This window comes from Lycium ferocissimum, chromosome 6 (genome assembly GCF_029784015.1).
Source record: "Lycium ferocissimum isolate CSIRO_LF1 chromosome 6, AGI_CSIRO_Lferr_CH_V1, whole genome shotgun sequence".
NCBI lineage: Eukaryota > Viridiplantae > Streptophyta > Magnoliopsida > Solanales > Solanaceae > Lycium > Lycium ferocissimum.
The window spans coordinates 6,177,466-6,198,270 of record NC_081347.1 but is presented as its reverse complement, the minus strand read 5'-3'; the positions used below and the strand labels follow the sequence as shown (position 1 = coordinate 6,198,270).

At 33.7% G+C, this 20,805-nt stretch overlaps 2 protein-coding genes across 2 annotated transcripts; both read right to left on the bottom strand.

Annotated features, from left to right (window-relative positions):
- Positions 1-13,095: 13,095 nt before the first annotated feature.
- Positions 13,096-13,814, bottom strand: LOC132060585 (SKP1-like protein 20). The gene has a single exon (XM_059453583.1). The coding sequence runs from the start codon at positions 13,612-13,614 to the stop codon at positions 13,309-13,311; it is 306 nt and encodes a 101-aa protein (XP_059309566.1). The 5' UTR covers positions 13,615-13,814; the 3' UTR covers positions 13,096-13,308.
- Positions 13,815-14,325: 511 nt separating this feature from the next.
- Positions 14,326-20,325, bottom strand: LOC132059089 (ras-related protein RABF1). Its single transcript, XM_059451576.1, has 8 exons — positions 19,983-20,325; positions 19,271-19,347; positions 17,346-17,429; positions 17,083-17,177; positions 16,779-16,884; positions 15,203-15,292; positions 15,028-15,114; positions 14,326-14,602 (listed from the first exon to the last, which is right to left on the bottom strand). Exons 1-8 carry the CDS (start codon positions 20,005-20,007, stop codon positions 14,564-14,566), a joined length of 603 nt encoding a protein of 200 aa, XP_059307559.1. The 5' UTR covers positions 20,008-20,325; the 3' UTR covers positions 14,326-14,563.
- Positions 20,326-20,805: the final 480 nt, after the last annotated feature.

Here is a 20,805-nt window from a genome sequence, read left to right as displayed (position 1 = left end):
TTCTTTAACTTGGGGGAAAAAATTTTCCCGATCTTTTTCGGGAGAAATTTTCTAGTATTGCTCGTTGGATAACGAGGGCTTTAGGGTCGCTTATGGGGTGCGTAACACTCTAAGAATCATTTACCGCTTCAGGCCAAATTATGAACAAAGCTAAAATGTACTATTTGATGAGCCTGTATAGTGCTAGGTAGTTGGTCAGAGAAAAGTTCACCAAGCCAATGATCCTTTTTGGATTACCACTTTTTTAAGCGAGGTGAGGGGTGTTTAATACTGTTCCTTATAAAATTAAAAGTTTTTTTTTATCTTTTTCAAATGACGACACGCTATCATTTTTCATTCATTCATTTGTTACAGGGGTGCACAAAATTCGATTTAATAGATAAACTGAACAAAAAAAAAATGCTATTGGTTTTATCATTGAAAATCGAGCACGCGGCGGAAGAAATAATGTGGATCGAACTTAATGTAATATAGACAACACATAATCAAGATATTAATCAAACATAAAATTGATACTTATCTCTTGAAGCGTGAATGCAACCTCGGAATCTAGCCTTCAAACACGAACAAAAAACCATCCACGCGTTTATCCTCCGGTTCCACTCTTGTGCGTGTATCCATCTGAACTTCTATGAACGTAATACTCGAGTGACAAGTATTCGGCTAAAGAACAATAATCACTTAGGGTTCAATGGCTTTTATATATACACACGTTTTTAGGGTAAACCACAGCCAAAAACGCGTAGCCCTTTCCTAACCTACCAAGCGATATTATTTTCCTTTTATTTTCCTTGTTCTAGAATATTCAGCACAAACAGGCCTACGTATTTAATAACTGAGGCTTCTTCCTATTGTGTATTAATTCGGAATATGAATGAATTAATCCTACCACAATAAATTACAATTTATTCCACTAGAAAAAACTCGTAATTGCACTCTTCCGTTTAATTTCGAAATCCTTCATTAAAAACTTATTTAACTCCCATGTTAAGATTACAGATACCAATCAAATAAATTAAAATTACCGACAATTTAATCTATCGACTAATTAATCCTTTATATTTCTGCCAACTTACATCACGTCATGTATACAAAAACCCGCAGGGTTTTCACATGAGACTTATAAGCATCCATAAAGGGTATCATCAATCTCAAAGTCGAGACATGGATTCTATCAACTAATTATTATTTCACAAATGTAATTTGCCATTATCCAATTTACCCGAATACATGGACCCGCAATTGAGTCGTACCTTTTAATAAATCCAAAATAATGAACAAATCACATTGATCATAATAATTATATCAAGATTAAGAGAATAAGTACATTTAATGAACTAGAGAATTTGTTTTATATATTCGCACAAAAACACTTATCTCTACTGTCCATTCAATACATACAAAATGTACTATACAAGAAGACGGAACTACACCGTTCCCCATAATGAAGATACATTATATTAATCTTGCGCTAATCATACCGATGGCTTTGTCCAATTTTCATCTTCGATTGTGAACATAAATTTTATACTTATAAGAACCGACGATTTAATCTTCCGTGTATAAGCTAAACTTCTATACACTAAATCATCTACTATATAAGTAAAGGACACACATACTAGTACATGATCTATTTAATTCTTTATTAAACAATGAATAAATAATTGTTCTATAATAATACTATATCCAAACACATGATTAATAGTATATATCCCAACAATCTCCCCCACTAGACTTTTAACCATGACAATTGTTAGAATATACCATGTCTAAATGCATGGTTAATGGTATATACCCCAACAATCTCCCACTTAGACTTTTAACCATGCATTTACAACTTTCACATGTATTCTTGCACTACCAAAAAAGTCTTAGCGACTAAGCTCTTTGCAAAAATAACTTATCAAGTTGTTTTGATGCAACTCTCGTCTAGTAGTGCTTCGTCGTAATCGACCTGGATTACATACTAAGATCTCGGGATCCTATCATGAAACTCTCCAAAAAAAAAAAAAAAAATCTTTTTAGGAATCTATCATGAAATTCTCCCAAGAGTATACACCGAACCGATCTTGGTTATTATTCTCCTTCTACGACTAAGTACTACTACTATTATAGTCACACTATCAAGCATGTTTCTTTTAATATTGAAATATTAATGCCTTCATATAGTGTTATTTGCTCAACATCACTCCCACTACTTATAGGTAGTGAATTTCCTTACGCCTATTAACGTTACTCCCACTTCTTAAATGCAATGGAACGTCAACCCTGACTTGTCGGTTAGATGTTCTTGAACTTTTGAATATTTTAGATGATCGATTTGCTATTTCTTTGCTCGAGTTCTATAAAACTAGTTTACTTCCGAACTTGGTTTATTAAAAGTCTTTTTCTAAAAATGCGCATTTATATTAACAATTACCTTATTTTCTTTTAGGACAGTAAATAAACCTCCTTTCATTCCCTTTGGATATCTAATAAATATGCATACATCCGTTCTTGATTTCCACTTATCTGTTTTCCCTTTGAACACATGTGCTAGACAACCTCATATCCGAACATGTTGCGATTTGGCTTACATCCAATCCTTTGTTCTATGGGTATCAAAGGTACTAACTTAGAGGGAATTAAATTAAGAATGTAACTAGCGTTTCTAAGACATATCCCAAAACGAAAAAGAAAATATATAATAAGTCAATCATTAATCTTACCACCTTCAAAAGAGTCATATTTCTTTTCTCTTCCACACCAATCTATTGTAGAATATTTGATGTAGACAATTGAAAATTCAATCCCTTTTATCTAATAAGTAACTAATGAAATACGCAAGAAATTGCTACTTGATGCGATCAAATCACGGTGACTTAATATATTTTCCATGATGCTTTTTCATTTTTCGCCTTAAATACCTTGAAATTTTCAAAGCATTCGGACCTATGGAGCATCAAATATATATTCATATCATGAGTAATCTTCTTTGAATGTCCTGAAATACTAAAATCACCTCTTGCCTTGAAGTTCATTATACCACACAAATCAGAATGGATTGACTTAACTTATCATTAACTTTATTTCCTTTTAAGAGAAAAGGTCTCTTAGTCATTTTTCCTTCTAAATAGGACTCACAAGTTGGTAGTGCCTCTACTTTTAATGAACCTCAAAAGTTCATCATTTGACCAACTTTGAAATTCTATTCAGATTAAAATGACCTAGACACAAGCGTCACAGATAAGTTCATTCAATTCACGAAAAAAAAAAATTATTCTCTCGAGGAGACAAATTAACATTATTCGGAAAGTTATTAATTTAAAGGGTCAAGCATCAATGTACCACACGAGATAAAATGTTTATCAAACTCAATAACACAAGAGTTACAAGAAAAATAAACTAACTATCCATCTCTTGTTTGGTTAGAAACTCGAAAATAAATTCTTTCTAACGAATGGTTACATATAATGCATCCTTTAAATTAATGTCTTATTTGTATTAGAAGAAATTCTCGACTAGTAAAATCGGGCTAGATAAAATCTATTGAGAATTTGAGATATAATCATTAAATAGATCATTAGTTATCTTGAATGAATAATAAAATTCAAACCACACATCACACATATAACCATGCTTACCGAAGTCAGCTAGATTTGATAGGGAAACTTAACAATTAAAAATATATGAGTCATGCCGGATATATCACCCCATAAAGAAACGAGAACCAACTCGTATGGAGAGTAAAGCTTGCTAATTTATATTAGGTAAATATCGCATTTAATTATCCCTAGTTCCATTGAACCAACGTGTAACTCGGTTGGAGAATCAAGACAAGCTATCAATTAACTAGGGACTAGAACACGGTAATTAACCATAATGAATCTATCCGATGGGGAAAGACCTATGTCAACACATAAACTCATTATATCACTGCTATATACAATGGAGACCATAGAGAATGAACCCTACCACCACTGTTTGAAGAAATAAAAATTTTATTTAACAAAAAATTTCCAGAAAACCGAAAAGCTACCAAAAAACCCATCTAAACGACTCCGGATGGCCAAAAAAGGGCCTAGTTCACGAGCTAAGCTCGTGAGTATTGCTCAGTGGGTCGTTTCCGAAGAACCTACCAAATTTCGAGTCAATTGGAGTTCGTCAAAAATTAGAATTCCGAAACCATGACCAATTCGGATAAAAAAAAGATTTTTTTTTTCTTTTTCAGCCAAAATAAAATTTAAAAAACATATACATTTGTTCAGTAGTTCTTGTCACATATCATCATTAGCATACTAATATACATGAATCAAGAATAACGAACAAAATTTTAAAATATGTTTACATAATCTCGTGTTGCTTTAAATTAGCATGTTTATGTAATCATTGAATATAAAATTCAAAACACACCACATAGATATCCATGCATCTTGAACAACAAATTTCAATATATGAGAATAATTCTTGCAACATATACATGTGATCCAAGATATTCACTCCATAAATTTAAAACCAGAGCTAACTCAAACGAAGAGTATGCTGCTAATTTAAGCCAAGTGAATATCATTATCATTATCTCTAGTTCCATTGACCAACATGTAACTCAGATGGAGAGTTAATACAAGTTATCAATAACTAGTGATTATTCCTAGTGACAACCCATAATAAATCCATCCGATGGGAGGAAGACCTAATGTCAACACATAAATTTATTATTTCACTAGTATTTAGACATGAAAAACATAAGGAAAAATCTCTATCACCATTAGATCATAACCGAGCTATTTTTCCTTAAAATAATTTTCAAGAAATAGAAAAAATGCCTAAAACGCCATCTAAACAATCCCAAATCATAACAGTGAATATTGTTTAATGGGTCATTTCCAATGAATCTATTAAATTTCAGGTTAATTGGAGTCTGCAAGATAATTCATCTCCAAAGCTATAACCAAAATCAGATTCAAAACAATTTAAGCATCTTTAAGAATTAAACAATATGACCTACATCTTATCATATATCAATTCATATTAAATCATCATGTGTATTCATGTTCTAGATTTAACATAAATAAAACTGACATAAAGAGTAGTTTTTCATACTCGTTTTAATCCGAAAGAACAACCTAAAACCCATCTAAACAGCCTCAAAGATTATTTCTTACTGGGCGTTTCCAATGGACACACCAAATTTCAGGTCAATAAGAGTTCTTGAAATTCTTGATCTCCACAACTAACCAACATAGTCAAAATAACCGTTTTAAGCATAGCTAAGAATTAAATAATCTAATTCAGGTTTGTATTCTCTTTTTATAATTATCCCACGAGCTCAAAGCATACATTGTGTCCCTTCTTCTGAATAAGGTAAACCACATTTGCTAAATTACAACAAATTGTCCTCTCGATTAATACACCTGAGAATTCAAGATATTATATTTCTTCCTTTCATGTAAAACTCTCACTATCTCTTCTCATGAATTAATCAAGCGTTACTAGTATCTGAAGGTAAATCTCCTTTTCAGGTAAATAAATCTTCACCACCAGTGTACACTTATTAAGGACAATTTATATTGGACATATTCTAATGACTCAAATAAATAGACCACTTTCGTAGATCCTATTTATTAATCATAATCCTCAATTTATTCATTGAAAAATCTCACACGTATAAAGTAATAAGAATCTGCAGTGACTCCAAATAAATAAATCACTTTCGGTGATTACTATATATTAATCACAAAGTTTTTAATCAATATGAACATGATACACGAGAGAAATTTATGTCCAAAAAATTAGGACAATCGCCAATCACCGAAACACAAAACTTGATAAGGAAAAAAAAATGTGAACTTTAACCAGAGAGTACTATGTCTATTGTCTACATAGGTTCCATCAGATAGACCACTTTGTATACCTCCGCCGCTAGAAAATTGTTCCTTGCCCCTTTATGCTTTTCACTTGACCAAGTAAATAAAAAACAACAGTAGCCTTTTCTAAAATTGTTCCATCAAGTAAAGCTTTAAAAGGAGTCCCAAAGAATAATGAAGAGCCAAATATTGGTCGTCATCGTAATTGAAAAACCCGACGGAAACAAAGATCTTCAAGGAATTTCACATGTCAAACACCAAATTCACCCAAAAACAACAGCAATCAAAAGGCGTTACTTCGCCTACTGTGTTCTCCATCCCTATTTCCCTCTTCATCACCCACTAAAATTAAAAGAATTTGTGTTGAGCCGCCACTGAAAAACCCCAGCGACAACCATTCGGTCTACTCTTTTTTATTTAATTAATTCAATCAATAATATAGCATAATACATAGATTGAATCAAACTGGGCCTAGTCCGTTTCGTCTTTCTGACGTCGTGGAAGGATTTCAACGACATATCGTTCATGCTTTCAAACGGATAACAAATTCAGAAAAACAAGTATTCATACACATAATAAAAAATATGTATATTCTTCGTTATCTATTTAGATGCAAGTAGGCTCTTGATGCCAATTGATGGAAATCAGGCATACGCAGCGGAAGCAAATAGCCAGGATCGAACTTGCATGTAATATAGACAACACATAATCAAGATATTAATCAAACATAAAATTGATACTTATCTCTTGAAGCGTGAATGCAACCTCGAATCTAGCCTTCAAACACGAGCAAAAACCATCCACGCGTTTATCCTCCAGTTCCACGGTCTTCTACTGTGTATCCTGAACTTCTATGAACGTAATACTTGAGTGGCAAGTATTCGGCTAAAGAACAATAATCACTTAGGGTTCAATGGCTTTCTTTATATACACACGTTTTTAGGGTAAACCCTAGCAAAAACGTGTAGCCCTTTCCTAACCCACCAAGGATATTATTTTTCCTTTTATTTTCCTTGTTCTAGAATATTCAGGCACAGCAGGGACCACAGATTTAATAATGAGGCTTCCTATTGTGGTATTAATTCGGAATATGAATGAATTAATCCTACCACAATAAATTACAATTTATTCCACTAGAAAACTGTAATTGCACTCCTGCGTTTAATTTCGAAATCCTTCATTAAAAACTTATTTAACTCCCCATGTTAAGATTACGGACACCAATCAAATAAATTAAATTAATTGACAATTTAATTCATCGACTAATTTAATCCTTTATATTTCGCTTAACTTACATCATGTGACGGATACAAAATCCACTGCGGTGGTTTTCACATGAGACTTATAAGCATCCATAAAGGGGTATCATCAATCTCAAAGTCGAGACACTGATTCTATCAACTAATTATTATTTCACAAATGTAATTTGCCATTATCCAATTTACCAGAATACATAGACCCGCAATTGAGTCGTACCTTTTAATAAATCAAAATAATGAACAAATCACATTGATCATAATAATTATATCAAGATTAAGAGTATAAGTACATTTAATGAACTAGAGAATTTGTTTTATATATTCGCATAAAAACACTTATCTCTACTTGGTCCGTTCAATACATACAAAATGTCTTGAATAAGAAGACGGAACTACACCGTTCCCATAATGAAGATACATTATATTAATCTTGCGCTACAATCATACTGATGGCTTTGTCCAATTTTCATCTTCGATTGTGAACATAAATTTTATACTTATAAGAACCGACGATTTAATCTTCCGTGTATAAGCTAAACTCTATACACTAAATCATCTACTATATAAGTAAAGGACACACATACTAGTACGTGATCTATTTAATTCTTTATTAAACAATGAATAAATAATTGTTCTATAATAAATATTATATCCAAACACATGGTTAATAGTATATATCCCAACATTATCGGCATCGTGTTATTGGGTTAATGAGTTTTAAATGTTTGGAATTTCTTTTATCGGACTATCAGTTCGATTTTTGATTTTTAGGTTTAATTAACGGTTAAACCGATAACCTAATAAGGTCCTATTAAATTGCTTTTTTATCCATAATTATATTAAAGTGGCATTAGATTGATGATGCCATGATGATTGTATTTTTGTTGCGAGACAGTGTGCTTTAAAGGTTTGTATGCTCTATTTCGTTTTGTTTCTGAGACAAGAAACTAGTATGTTTTCACATTAAACTTTGGACTTGGACTTAAGACTCTTACTGTCCTAATCATAGGAACTTCACTTTTGCTTGTTTCACAGCTTAGTTAGAGCATTATAGTCTGTTTTTTGTCAGTTTAATTTGTGGTTTTTTTCTTGATACTTTTGATAATTTTAACCTGTATATCTCCGGACAGCTTTTTGATCACAGAGGAAACAGAGAAACAGGAAAATGCTTCATATTTGTTATTGATTTTTTCCTTGGTGTTTCTTGAAATCTTTTGTGGATTTGAGATCAGCAAATGAATGTGTGAAATAATGTTTGTGTGCTATTGTAGTTTGTCACGCTCATTTGGAGCTTGTTCATTATATGCTTAATGGTAGTCAGCGTTGGGATTTTATGTGGGGGTGTAAAGCGAAATGATCCTTTGTACTTTTTCATGGAAGAGGCTTCACACCTTTTCACTCCTTTACTTTGTTGGCTATAAATACTTAGCCATTTCCATTAGGTTTTCAATACGAAAATACTGAAATACTCTCCTCTCTTTATATGCATTGTTTTCAAATAAAAGACGGTCAATGTCGTGTGATTTTGATGACGTCTGAAAGTTCGCTTCTCACCGGCGTTTGAGTTACCGTTACACTGATAACGGTAATCCGTTCTATATTGGGAGGAAATAATCCGTAACCTCGGGTACTTGGGGGAATTAAGTTTCTTAAGACATCACCGTGAATTCGGTGGGCTCGTATTGGTTCATCTTATTCATTTTATTTCTGTATTTTCTATTTCAGATTATAAGTCGATTACGAATTTAATGAGAATCTTAAGGAACTTAGTGAAATTACTTAACCTGCGATGGTTGGAGTCTTGACAAGACATCAAAACCGCAATTGCATTGATCAATATTCATGCACGGGATTTTGTCTAGTAATCAATATGCATTTTCAATTTGCTAAAGGGGCAACTGACCTAAAGTCAGTGGTTTTGTGATGCCTGCAACAGCTTATGCGGTTATGCCTCCTTTGGATTGAACTTTGTTCTCTCCATCTTCTGTTGTGGTCTTAGAATTAATTATCCTGGGAAATGCATGCACATATGGAAAGAGATGAACAAATATAGAAAATTTCCTCGTTCTTGTCTGGTTGAAACAGAATCACACAAGGAAATGGGACCATATTTAATAAAATTGCAAAAGTTATTATAGGAAGAAAACAGTGGTTTTGTTTTCCTTTCTCAATCGAATATTCAATACTTGTGATTTTGGTGATTTCTAATTTCATAAATGTTAAAGTAAAGGACGCACCGATGATTTTGAAATGCATTTCATAATCATTCCAATAAAATGTAGTGATAATTTGTAATGGATGTGTCTCTTCATTAAGAGCCACCTTTTTGAAGAACTGGTCATGTGACGCTCCATTGATTTTCAAGAAAATTGGTGTCTACTATTGGGAAACTTATTCACCTAAGATTCCCATGGTTTAATCTGGTGAAAAATTGTCATCATCATTGTCACATGAAGGAAAAAATACATCAGAAAAGGAGAAAGTTTGTGACTTTCTACTCGTTTTGTACTCGGCTTGAAGATATAAAAACTTCACCGAGTAAATTTTTCTGATTTGTAATTCAATTTGAAGATATAAAAACTTCGTCGTTTTATTAAAATCTGGTTAATAAGACAGGCACAAATAAAAACTGTTCTGCGACAAAACAGTTAATATCGTTCTGGTTTCTTCACCGCTGCTATTGCTACATATCTTGGTGTGGTGGATCGTAACGTTGAATTTTTTGGTGACACTAAAGACTTCGACGACGACCAAGATTGTTGTGGATGCAGATCAGAGACTTTGTGTGAGCCAAGCGTTTCTCAAGTATCTTTGCTTGTCACTGCAATTTAGTTTCCGTTGATAACTCAAACATGAAGATAACAATGGAATTTATCAAAAGAGTTGTCTCAAATTGTTGAGGAAGGCGAACGAAGTGACTAAACGCATGTTTTGCAGTATAAAGGCATAATTTACTATGGGGCAGTTGCTTTATTATTCACAGCTTTGACCAGGGGAGGATCTAGGGCCCGGGTAGGGTGTTCACCACCCTCGGCAAAAAATTACACTGTATATACAAGGTTTTTTTATTTTTTATGTACATATAAATTTTTTGAATACCCTAAACCCAAGATAAAGAGGTTGGTTCAGTGGTTTAGGAAGTTCAAAATTCACCTTGAGGTTCCAAATTTCAAAATATGTTTCAGGCTTTGGCAATTACAAGGTTGAACTTGTTTCCATGGACTTCACTTCAAAGATGCCATCTCATATTTGTGACGTCTTCAAATCATTGGGATGTTTACAGCCAGCAATTCTCACTTTAAAGCAATTACAAAGAAGACAATGATAGTTATGGATTAGTTCAGAATAGTGTGATTGACTGATTAAGAAAAGGAAAATGAAGGACACTTGCAGTTGTGGTGGTTATGTGAAGAAATTGTATCTCAATTGGAGGAGCGCGCTGTTATTTTCGGATACCCCACTATATAAAGATATCTTCACTTTGTCTCGTGAAATGGCATTCAAGTTTGATTGGATTGCTGATAGAAAATTCTGAGTAAATTTATGGTATTTTGCAAGCCGTCATGCTTCATGCGGCGATCTATATGAATAATATGGTTAAGCTCTCGTTCAAGTATAATGGAGATTGACTGTTATTGTAGTGGTTACCTAAGTTACACCAAGAAATAATGCCCATTTTCACTACTAACTCATAAACTTTCACAAGTTGAAGTAAGCTTTTAGTCCCCTCAGTTCTCACAGTTATATATAGCAGGACGCCTCGTGGAAGAGTATCGCGTTTACAAGATCAGAATAATCGTAATAAGAGTGCAGAAAGAAGAGAACGAGAACGACTTCATATACATAGTATTACAAGCATTTGGAGCTATCATCATTGATAGTCAAGCAGCAGACGGGCGTGGCAATCTCTTGGCAATTTCCTGCAGGTAAAGCCATCATGAAGTGAATATTACCCAATATTTGTGTTAAAATACAGGCCCAGAGAAAAATAAGGCATAGTGAAAGATAAGGACCTCAAAAATGGTATATTTAATGTTTGGTTTTGGTTTCAAGTCTTAAAAAACCGACTACCAAAGTCTTAAAAAACCGAACTTTTTATATATTATGTTAAAAATTAAATTTGTATATATATGTGTATGTATTTTAATTTTTTTATGAAAACATTACAATTTATATTATGTTTTTATACTCTTGGGCCATGCTTTTGAATTAAACTAATTGGTCGTTTGGGGTGGTCTTTAAATTTTGCTTTTATTTGAAATCTTTAAATTTTCTTGAAAAATTTAAAAAAAATTCGCAAGGCGAGAGTTAAATTTCGGCGGAATACTTATGCCTTATGGGCAGACTTGGCATAAGTATCACGGGTCCGCATAACTTTGATAATTCTTCACAAAAGTTACGCTGTCCCAGATATAATAGTTTGCCCGTTAAATTTTGCCTTATAAGGCAAACTTTTAGTTATACCTTAAGGAAAACTTACGCCTTATGGGGCATACTTTTAGTTATGTTTTATGGGACACACTTTTAGCTAAGGCATTACTAAAAGTTTCCCTTGAAAAGTTAAAAAATATATATATATGCTTCAGGGAAAGTCCGCCCTCACGGCGTACTTTTAGTTATGTTCAACTAAAAGTATGCGGAGGGCGGACTTTTACTTAAACACAACTAAAAATGAAAACTTAACACAACTAAAAGTCGCACTCCGGCGTACCTTTAGTTGTGTTAAAGTAAAAATCTGCCGAGGGAACGAACCTTTACTTAAACATAATCTTTTTTTAATAAATATTAGTGGAAAACAGAAAGGGAGAATATGTAATAAATAATAACGAAATATGAATTCGAGTCCGCTAATCTCCTAAAATATCGTTGAAAAATGTCAAAGTATCCGCCTTAAAAGTGTGTGCACTAACCATAGTACTTTCATTATAGCAAAGCGAGATAGTCCTCTATTTTGTTGTTACGATTTTTCGTTTTCTTCTTTCATGTTTTGTTTTAGATACTTCATAGCAACAAATGCCACATCAACATTTCGCTCCATTGTTTCCGATTCTGCTGCGGTTCTTGTGTCTTAATAAGTCTAAGATACATATTAAAATGCCGTAGTCGAGGTACCGGTTCTTTGTCTAGTCAAAAATGATATTTTTCTTGCTCCTTTGTTCTGTATAATCATGTTTAAAAAAAGATTAAAAATATTTATTAAAAAAAGATTATGTTTAAGTAAAGTACGCAGCGGTAGGTGGCGTTTGTTGCTTTTTTTTGTGTTTAAGTAAAAGTACGCAATGAGTCTAAGATACATATATATATATTTTTTTTTAACTTTTCAAGGAAAATGCCATGGTCAAGTTTCGGGCCATATTATCTTGTAACTTTGTGAAGGAATTATCAAAGTCATGCGAATACAAGATAGTAAACCACTAAAATGAAACAAAAAAAAAAAAAGATTAAAAATATTTATTAAAAAAAGGCATATAAGGATCTATATATGCGGCTACGTACTAGTATGTTATCTTTAGGTTCTATGTTTTTTAGGAGTCTTTGAAGTCCTGTCAAAGATTTATATGCCATTAAGAAATATAGAGAACTTCGGGTACTTTTTCTTTTTATTTTGTATCATATTGATATGAGATTAGTACTAAGTTAAAACAAAACTAATCTCGGGGAACTCTCTTACACATACTTAATATTATATATATATATATATATATATATATATATACTAAATCCACTCTTTATTGTTGTAGACTGTATAGCCAGAGAAATTTCACCATTGATTCTATTTCCTCTCAGAGGGAAGATGATTACATGCTGTTGATCATTACGTTCAGAATATAACAAAATTTTGACAGCTTGAAACTTGAAATTAAGAAGATAACTTGTTGGATGTATAGCTGGTTCATTAATTACGGGGAAAAAAAGTTCATGTGTCACAAAAATATTAATGATGATTAAAGCTCCAAAAAAATTTCGAGGTACTACAGATTAGATTCGGGAAATCACTGTTTGGTTATACATTAGATTAATGGTATATAAATTAGAATTCCAATGTCAATCTCTAAATTTGAGCCCGGAATAATTAATAAAAATCCAGAATTGCTATATTCTTGTCAGTAAAACTCAAAACCCTGAACTACATAAAACTTAAGAGAAAAAAACATAATAGTAAAAACCCCTAGATTTAAGTTAAGCTAAAAACACAAATTAATCTAATCAAGAGATTCATCAAATTCTACTCCCTCATGCGCCCACTTATGTTCATCACGAACCTCTGCTTCTTCCTCTGGGGTGTAACCACTAGTGATATCCAATATCTTCTTAATAGCCTTCACAGACTTATTCTTAATTCTATCGGCAATCGACTGACACAAGAGATCCATCAAACTGCTTATGTGAAGGTAATTTGCAGCTAATACAAGTTCAAATATGTCATTAAAGCTCACTTTCATGAATTCCTTGTCGTAATCTTTGATTTCTTCTTCGTTCAAATCCGTCTTCTCAACGTGCTTCTTCATGTGCGCAATAATTTTGATTAGGATTTCGGTATCAACGTTTGGAAGGGGGATGAAGCTAATCGTCCTCCACCATATTTTTTATAGTTCCACATTGAATAGCTATTGATTCTTCGATCTCAAATTCTCATGAAAAGGATCCCTAGAGGGAAACGAAACTTCTGAAGTTAATAAGAGTAATCTTTATTTTACCTGCTTTGGTTATACGACCCTTTACAAAGCTTTTTTTTACAATTTCCTAGTCTTTCCGCCTATAATACTTCCAAGTATTTTGCTTTAGGAACAATATTATGATGGAGGTACAATAGGAGAATCAAATAATGAGAAAATTAGTTAGTGGATATATTTTTATTAATATATGTTTAATTAATTGAATTAAAAATGAGATATACCAAGCCTTATACGAGTACACTTTATGATATAAACTGTATTTGTTAGATTTAAAAAGATCATCGATTACTATGGGAAAATATCATCTTACAAAAAGTAATTAGTGATGACAGACATCCTTTTTCGTGGCTGATAATATTTATGCATTGGTTAATAATAATTAATTCCCAAGATTTTGTGTTGCATATTATAACACTTTCGTTTTTCAGCATTTTTCTGTTTAACATCATGTTGGTTACTGATGGCTAACTTCCATTAAACTAGAAATGTATACTATTTCTTTTTCTTCTTCCCCTCCTTCTTATACACTTTCAGGAACATCTCTTTATCAATAAAAATAACCAAATTCCATATCACTGAATCATTCAAACATTTCAAACTTTCACAAGTTGAAGTGTGCTTTTAGTCTCCTCAATTTTCACAGTTGTATATAGCAGGATGCCTCATGGAAGAGGATCGCGATTACATTATCACAAGTCATAACAAGAATGCAGAAAAGAAGAGACCGAGAACGACTCATATACATAGTATTACAAGCATTTGTAGCAATCAGCATCGATAGTCAAGCAGCAGACGGGCGTGGCAATCTCTTGGCAATTTCCTGCAAGTAAAGCCATCATATAGTCAATATTACCCAATATTGGAGTTACAAATGCAGGCCTAGAGAAAAATAAGGCTTCATGGAAGATAAGGATCTGTATCTGCGACTACAAGGAGTATGTTATACTTTAGGTTCTATGTTTTCTAGGAGTCCTTTTAGTCCTGCCAGAGATTTGTATGACAGTAGGAAAATAGAGAAATTATACTTCTTTTGATTCTTTATACTTCTTAGTCGAGCTGCGCGCAAGCTAGCCCGAACACCACGGTTATCAAAAAAAAAAAAAAAATCCAAATCAAAAAGTTGCAGAAACAATGTAGGTTGATACAATTGGAATTGATTGCACTCACCTATAAAGGTCTCAATTAAAATTCATGCACCTTAAAAAGTTGTAATTTCGTTTTTGAGAAATGACATTAGGAACATACCTCAAACAGCTGGTTGATATTATCAGCCGTCTTAGCAGATGTTTCTATAAAGAACATACCATTCTTTTCAGCACAGTCACTTCCATCCTTCAAAAGTAAAAACCACAAAAAGATCAGTAAGCCAGAAGTAATTTTCATGTCCAACAGCGCTGGTAAAGACTTAATGAATACTCACTTGTGTCGTTATTTCTCTTTTTTCGTCGAGATCAGCTTTGTTGCCAACCAGAGCCATGACTATATCAGGGCTCCCATGTTTTTGCAATTCCTACAAATGCCAATCAAATTAGCAGCTACTAAATAGAATATTTTACACATGACTAAAATTTCAGGAAACCCCAAATCATTTAGCACAAGCTTGTCCGACAGAATGACTAATCACATGGGAAGTGAAGATTCATAAAGCCAACCCTACCTGCTCGGATTGAGGTGTAGTAGTTATTGTTGTTATTTGTCCGACAGATTTAGAGAGAGAAGAAACACCAACTGAATTGGACCCCGATAAACATGAATCGGCAAACGTGGTGTTATCCTTTGTGCTGATCGACATCTTTAAGATATGGATCTCATGCACACACCTAAATCTTGAATTATGGCCTTAAGAAATAATTTACCTATCTTTTAAATTTTCCATCTTTTGCCAAATATCAAACAAAGAACTGCAGTATTGACAAACAAATTTTGCAATAAATTCTTCTATCAGGAATCCCTGGGGGCAAGGATCAACAACAACATACCCAATGTAATCCTACAAGTGGGGTCTGGGGAGGGTAGGGTGTACGCAGACCTTACCCCTATCTTGGGAGGTAGAGAGGCTATTTCATCCAGACCCTTGGCTCAAGGAAAAACATTACAAAGCAGGTCGGAAAAGGAAAATATATTAGTTCATGATAACAGTATGTACACCTGAAATCTTGGTCCTACATAAACCTTGAAAGGATCTTCTGGAGTTTATCAATCAATTAGAGCAACTTAGTTTATGGCCTCCCACTATGGTTCTTGATTCATATCAAGGACACGTAACACACAGGATAATCTACACTGTACGTGAATCCTGGTAGAGGGTACACATATTTCACAATTTAATGTTTTTGGTCCTAAACTGCAGGTTTACTCCTACTGCAACAATGTTTTTGAAACAACTACTGTATTTTCTTCCCCATGTCCATGTCCCTGAATCTTAAGATTTAGGTGATGACAATTCTGACTTCTAGATCCTCACCCGCCACCCTACCCCCTATCAGATACCCTCACCTGTATCCACGTAAGATAGATAACTATTTGCTTGTAGTAAATGATGATGGAGTGATTAAGTCACCATATAAGGGGATTGGATTCTTTCAGATATAATAATAATCGACTCCACTCAAACAGAACAAATCCCTTGGCATATCAAGTCACAAGAAAAGGTACAATCTCAACATAAAAGCCTAATCCCCTGCTATGAACAGTATTGAACAGGAAGCAGCAAGGCAATCATTAACACGTTCATAATTTGGCACATCAGAACAAAAATCCCTTGTCCCCCCGCCCGAGTGGATAAATAGAGCATTAAAATTAAAATGGAATTGTCACTTACACAAACCGGCTAGCAAATTATTTCCCCAAAAAAAAAAAAAAAAATTGAGAAAAGAAAGAAGATTATTGCAAGAAGAAATCAAATGGCATAGATTAATAGAGTTGCTATCATAATGCAAATACGAATATCAAACAAAAGGGACAGAAGGCACTCTTCCATTCTTTAAGAGAAATACCTTGACCCAGTATTGTGCTTTGGCAAAAGACTCAGGACTTGTAATATCATACACAACAACTGCAACAGCAGCACCTCGGTAGTATAATGGTGCAAGTGCTGCATACCTGAAAGCAAGGCACACAGACAGAACTTGAAGGTCTTCTTTACAATTATATTTTGTCAATCATTAGAGACTTCTCATTTTTATTCCGAGTTAAGGGTTGGGCCAGCGAACGCACAGGGGATTTCTCGGTTATCGGAAAAAAAAATCAGAGTCAAGAGCAGCAAGAGATAACTTCAATATGAATTTTCACTGGCAATACCTTTCTTGACCCGCTGTGTCCCATATTTCAAATTTCACTGTAGTAGAGTCCTGTAAGGCTATTGTTTGAGACAGAAAAGAAGCTCCTACAGTCACCTAAAATCATCAAAGCAACAATTATATATTATATTTTGAAAAGCATGCATAACATAAACCAAAAGGGAAAGAAAAAGGTCGGGCGGGAGGAGGGGGGGGACCGAATAAAATAGATGAATGTGTCATGATATTAGAACACATTTATGTTAGAAAAGAACATATTCACACCTTAGATGTCGGATCAAATTGACCGCGTACAAAGCGCAGGACAATACAACTTTTACCAACACCAGAATCACCCAAGAGTACAAGCTGCAAATAGTGTTTGGAGGAAAAAGAAATATCAGTATCACAAATAGGGTGCAAGGGACATGATAAATCATATTGTGACAAAATGAACATGAAAAGATTATATTCTTCTATGATAAGTAAGACTATTATGAGGAATATATTCGCCAGTTAGCTCAAACTAATATTTTAACTCAAACATTGACCTTCAACAATATCCAGTTAACCAGCTAACTAAACTAACAATCCGTTCCTCATCCGAAATAAGGAATGACACAAAAAATGAATGGCAGTCATCATGACAATCAAGAACCTTCATCCTCTAGAGTAGATATATTAGCCGGAGTAAGAGATTAGATTAAAAAACTATGATACAAACAGAAGTCATCCCTTCAAAGATTGACTATAATATCTAAGCAAGATACTCTATGCTAATCAGCTTCATGAACCAAAACCTCACCAATGATAGCTCAACTGTAACACCAGCAACTCCAACCCCTTGCCAATCTCATTAACTTGAGTCATTAAAGCAACAGATATAGTATCAATTGCTATTGTTGAATTTTGTGAGCCGTCCCATCTAAGAGCTTAAGCTGGCAGAGAGAATACACCTTTACTAACTTAATTATTTTTTAACACTCCCTCTCAAGTGCTGGCTTGATTCTTTTTTATGGAAAAGCAATTGATTTAGCGGGATGCTGCGTGCAACGGGCTGCCCTTTTTTTACGTCGCAATCAGAATTGAACCAACACTTCTCCCTCCTCTAATACCATACTGAATTGTGCGATTAAGGTAGAAGAACTAACACATGAACAGAAAGAAAAAAGGGTGGAATATAAGATTGAACTTGAAGCTATAGCTAAGATAGAAGAAACTTCATTGACAGATGTCTCTTATTTTGCCTATCAAAAAAGGAAGTCTTGTTTCTAGTTTGAGATTCCAATCTGTATAGTTTTTCTACCTTTTGATATAGTTCTTGTATAAGGTAATTTTTCCACATGAATCAAATTATTTACTTCATCAAAAGATTTATAGCAAAAGCAATGCCATATGGACACTAGTAGTCTACTATCACCAAAATACCCAAGCCAAGGTATCAGAATTGTAGAAACAGCTCTCTTTGTCCCAATTTTGCTGACACTACCTGTTGACCATGGACTTTAAGATACTTATAGCCTATTTGGCCAAGCTTTTGGGAGGCCAAACGTGCTTTTTTTTCCTAAAAAAGTTCTTATTTTAAAAAAGTGAGGTGATTGGCCAAGCTTTTGAGAAAAAATAAGTGTTTCTGGGGAGTAGCAAAAACTATTTTTCAAAAGCTAAAAGAAGTAGCTTTTTCCCAAAGTACTTTCTTGAAAAGCACTTTTGAGAAAATACACTTAGAAGCACTTTTTAAATAGCTTGGCCAAACACTAATTGCAGCTCATAAGTGTTTTTTTCAAAAAAAAAAAATTAATTGGCCAAATACAAACCGCTTCTCGTCACAAGTATTTTTTCCAAAAAGCACTTTTGGAAAAAGCTAATTTTAGAAGCTTGGACAAACAAGCTATTAATTGACTAACATACTTTATAGGTGGAAGGCAAGACAACTACCAATGTTTAAATATATCATCTGATGAAATCCATTGCATCAAAATTAAAATTTGATTAGTTAAATCAATTAGATCGCTTGTGAAATTTGTATAAATAACATTATTTGCTAGAATGATGTCAAACATACTGAGTTGCCCAAAATAGAAAGAGTAACATAAATAACATATGTACTAATTTTGTATGCATATACTATAATAGCATAATAAAAATCAAAGATTATGTCCAATTTGAAGCATACTTTACCATAGTACAAAAGGGTCCAGCTCAAACATTACCTTCACTTTAAGATTTTTAGGGTCAATGGCTCCACCATTATCAGGATTAAGTCCAGCGGCCCGTCCTTGATTCCTATCTACAAAAACAAAAGGAAGTATTAAACACAACAATAGCTAGTATAACCATCTTCACCCTACTCCCAACCACAACACAGCTTTTGAAAATATTTACGTCACATAGCCCAATTTACAACAATAACATCCAGTGCAATCCCACAAGTGGGGTTTGGGAGGGTAGGATGTACGCAGACCTTACCTCTACACCATTATACAATATTATAACTCATTTTATCTTGGTGTGGGGGGGTTTGATAATGTATCAACCTTGTATAAAGCGTATAATTGTGTATAAAAGATGTTTATACACAAATATGGGCTAAATCGGGTGTTCATACACAAAGTACGGGCTCAAAAATAGACATCAGAGCGTAATTTTCCCATGGGGCCGGCTATATAAATCTCCACTTCTTTCATTTAAGCTCATTTCATATCATCGTCATACTAACCAGTAACCACAACTAAATAGAAATACAAAAAGATAAAAATAAAAAGAAAACAAGAATCAATTAAAGGGTGCACATATAAAGAAAATTCGGGTAACTAGTCAAATGAACCCAATTAAATTCAATTATACTCATTTATATCAAAAATTAATCCAAGATTTAACAAACCCAGATTAAAAAAAGGGTTTTAAACCCAAAAAAATGATTACCTGCAACTGAAGATGAACAACCCATGACCAATCAAGATCAATAGGGTCTATATATATATATAAGACTTGTTTGTAAAATTGTATCAAAGGGTGTGTAGACTTTATTTTGAACAGAAAATTAGGGGTAAAAGGATGTGTGGTATTATGGTAGTCCTATATACTAAAGTGACCAGAATGATGTCGGAGGACAAGGATGGAGAGTTAATGGTAAGAGCAAATAATTTTTGGAATTTCTTAGATGTCACGTTTCTGTCGCTTTCTTAACACGTTTTTTTAATTACATTAGTCCTTAGTTTGTTTTCGAGAGGTGTTTTCGGGGCGAGTTAGGGTTCGGGGCACAAATGAAAGGCACCCGGGCGTACATTCTGAAATTTGGGGCATAAGCTCCTGGGGTAAAAGCATACACCTTGGGCGTTAAAATTCTGTGTTGTTATCTTTCTTGAATAACAATTATGATAATTTGTTCTGTATTATTTGTGATTTATTTTGCAGAATTTAATGAAATGCTACTTTTGCTTATTTTCTTACTAATAAAATTATAAAATTGAAGATACATGAGACTTATGCCTCGTAGATCCATGAGGTTTATATCCCGTGTTTCGGGGCTTATGTCTCACTCCATGTTGCGTAAAACGTCTCGCCTCAAGCCCGCGCCTCTTACTGGCTCATTTTAGTTTACATGACATTGTTTTGTTAATCCATTTAACGACTATAATAACACACACAGAGTATAATTTCACAAGTGGGATCTGGAAAAGGTGGTGTACACGCGTAAACTTATTCCTATTTTGTGAGGGTAGAGAGGTTGTTTCCAAAGATTCTC

Bases quoted from the DNA above. Each gene is read 5' to 3' on its own strand.
- LOC132060585 (XM_059453583.1), bottom strand. From the start codon at position 13,614: ATGAAGAAGCACGTTGAGAAGACGGATTTGAACGAAGAAGAAATCAAA.
- LOC132059089 (XM_059451576.1), bottom strand. From the start codon at position 20,007: ATGGGTTGTTCATCTTCAGTTGCAG. The intron at 15,115-15,202 runs GTGAGTATTCAT...TTACTTTTGAAG, and splicing joins AAAGAGAAATAACGACACAA to GATGGAAGTGACTGTGCTGA. The intron at 14,603-15,027 runs GTATGTTCCTAA...CTTTACTTGCAG, and splicing joins ATATCAACCAGCTGTTTGAG to GAAATTGCCAAGAGATTGCC.